The sequence below is a fragment of the Numida meleagris genome, unplaced genomic scaffold (genome assembly GCF_002078875.1).
Source record: "Numida meleagris isolate 19003 breed g44 Domestic line unplaced genomic scaffold, NumMel1.0 unplaced_Scaffold731, whole genome shotgun sequence".
In the NCBI taxonomy this organism is placed as follows: Eukaryota; Metazoa; Chordata; class Aves; order Galliformes; family Numididae; genus Numida; species Numida meleagris.
In genome coordinates, this window is record NW_018364946.1 from 17187 (window position 1) to 19447 (window position 2261).

At 56.7% G+C, this 2261-nt stretch overlaps 1 protein-coding gene across 1 annotated transcript in view; it reads left to right on the forward strand.

Moving 5' to 3' along the window:
- ACADM (acyl-CoA dehydrogenase, C-4 to C-12 straight chain) overlaps nt 1–2261 on the forward strand; it is a gene marked incomplete at its 5' end in the record, with an annotated part of 31948 nt that overhangs the window by 16074 nt on the left and 13613 nt on the right. Inside the window, 1 exon segment of the mRNA XM_021383941.1 lies at nt 1644–1774. Coding sequence (XP_021239616.1) covers nt 1644–1774 — 131 coding nt within the window.

Sequence of the window (2261 nt, forward strand, 5' to 3'; positions counted from 1 at the left end):
TCTTGGAACCGTGGAATCATGAAGTCACGGAACTCTGGAACCGTGGAACCCTGGAACCCTGGAACCATGAAGCCATGGAACCGTGGAATCGTGGAACCATGGAATCTTGGAACCGTGGAATCATGAAGTCACGGAACCGTGGAACCCTGGAACCCTGAAGCCACGGAACCGTGGAACCATGGAATCTTGGAACCGTGGAATCATGAAGTCACGGAACCGTGGAACCCTGGAAGCCTGGAACCCTGGAACCATGAAGCCACGGAACCATGGAATCGTGGAACCGTGGAATCTTGGAACCGTGGAATCATGAAGTCACAGAACCGTGGAACCCTGGAACCATGAAGCCACGGAACCATGGAATCGTGAAACCATGGAATCGTGAAACCATGGAATCGTGAAGCCACGGAACCGTGAAGCCACGGAACCGTGGAATTGTGAAGCCACGGAACCATGGAATCATGGAATCATGAAGCCACGGAACCGTGGAACCATGGAATCATGAAGCCACGGAACCATGGAATCGTGGAATCGTAGAACCGTGGAATCGTGGAACCATGGAACCATGGAGCCGCAGAATCGTGGAACCGTGGAATCGCGGGACCGTGGAACCACAGAACCTTGGAGCCGTGGAACCGTGGAACCATGAAGCCACAGAACCGTGGAATCCTGGAGCCACGGAACCGTGGAACCCTGGAACCGTGGAGCCGTGGAACCACGGAATCGTGGAACTACAGAATCATGGAGCCACGGAACCATGCAATTGTGGAAGTGTAGAACCATGGAATCCTGGAACCACAGAATCGTGGAACTGTGGAACCATAGAATCATGAAGCCACGGAGCCGTGGCATCGTGGAATCGTGCAGTGTGGCTGATGGCCTACGCTACACACAGCAAGTACTGGACACTGCCACTGCAAAAACCAAGTCGATCTCTCACACCTTCCCCCGGGCTGGATCCGTCCCTGGGATCTCGCACCTGGATCCATCCCTGGGATCTCACACCCGGATCCCTCCCATCCCAGCCTGTGTCAATCCCTGGCATCTCACACCTGGATCCCTCCCATCCCGGCTGGATCCCTCCCTGGGATCTCACACCTGGCTCCATCCCTGGGATCTCACACCTGGATCCATCCCTGGGATCTCACACCCGGATCCCTCCCATCCCAGCCTGTGTCAATCCCTGGCATCTCACACCTGGATCCATCCCATCCCGGATGGATCCCTCCCTGGGATCTCGCACCTGGATCCATTCCTGGCATCTCACACCTGGATTCCACCCATCCCAGCCTCTGTCAATCCGTGGGATCTCACACCTGGATCCCTCCTATCCCACCTGGATCCCTCCCATCTTGGTTGGATCCCTCCCTGGGATCTCACACCTGGATCCCTCCCATCCCACCTGGATCCCTCCCTGGGATCTCACACCCGGATCCCTCCCATCCCGGCTGGATCCCTCCCTGGGATCACCCCAATTTCCCCCTTTCCCTTTCCCCCTTCTTGCCCCCCCCATCTTCCCCTGACCCCCCCTTCCCCATCGCACCCCACTCCCTCAGGGCTCTCCCTCCCCTCCCGTCTTCATGACCGTGCCGCTAATTATTTTTCCCCCTCTAATTGCCCATTTTCCCCTCCCCTCCCCCCCCCAGGCGTACTGCGTCACCGAGCCCGGCGCCGGCTCGGACGTGGCCGGGATTAGAACCCGAGCGGAGCGGAAGGGAGACGAGTACGTGGTGAACGGGCAGAAGATGTGGATCACCAACGGCGGCAAGGCCAACTGGTGCGGCAGCTCCGCATGCCCCGTTTCTGCCCCTTTTCGCCCCAAAATGAGGGCACGGGGGGGAGGGGGGTAGTCCTGATCCGTAAAGCAGGGCTGGGTTTGGATCGCTGCGGCGGGGTTGGGTGCTAATGGGGAAAAGGTCGTTAGCAATCTCTGAGGTTTGGGGTGGTCATGGGGAAAGCGTGGCTGGGATCTCTGGGGTTTGGTTAATTAACGGTGGGGAAAGGTCGTTAAAACCTCTGAGGTTTGGTTAATTATCAGTGGGGAAAGCGGTATTGGAAACTCTGAGGTTTGGTTAATTATCAGTGGGGGAAAGACCATTAAAATCTCTGAGGTTTGGTTAATTATCAGTGGGGAAAACAGAATTGGAATCATACTTCCTGCCCAGCCCCTTCCCCTTCTTTCCCCTTCTTTCCCCTTCTTTCCCCTTCTTTCCCCTTCTTTCCCCTTCTTTCCCCTTCTTTCCCCTTCTTTCCCCTTCTTTCCC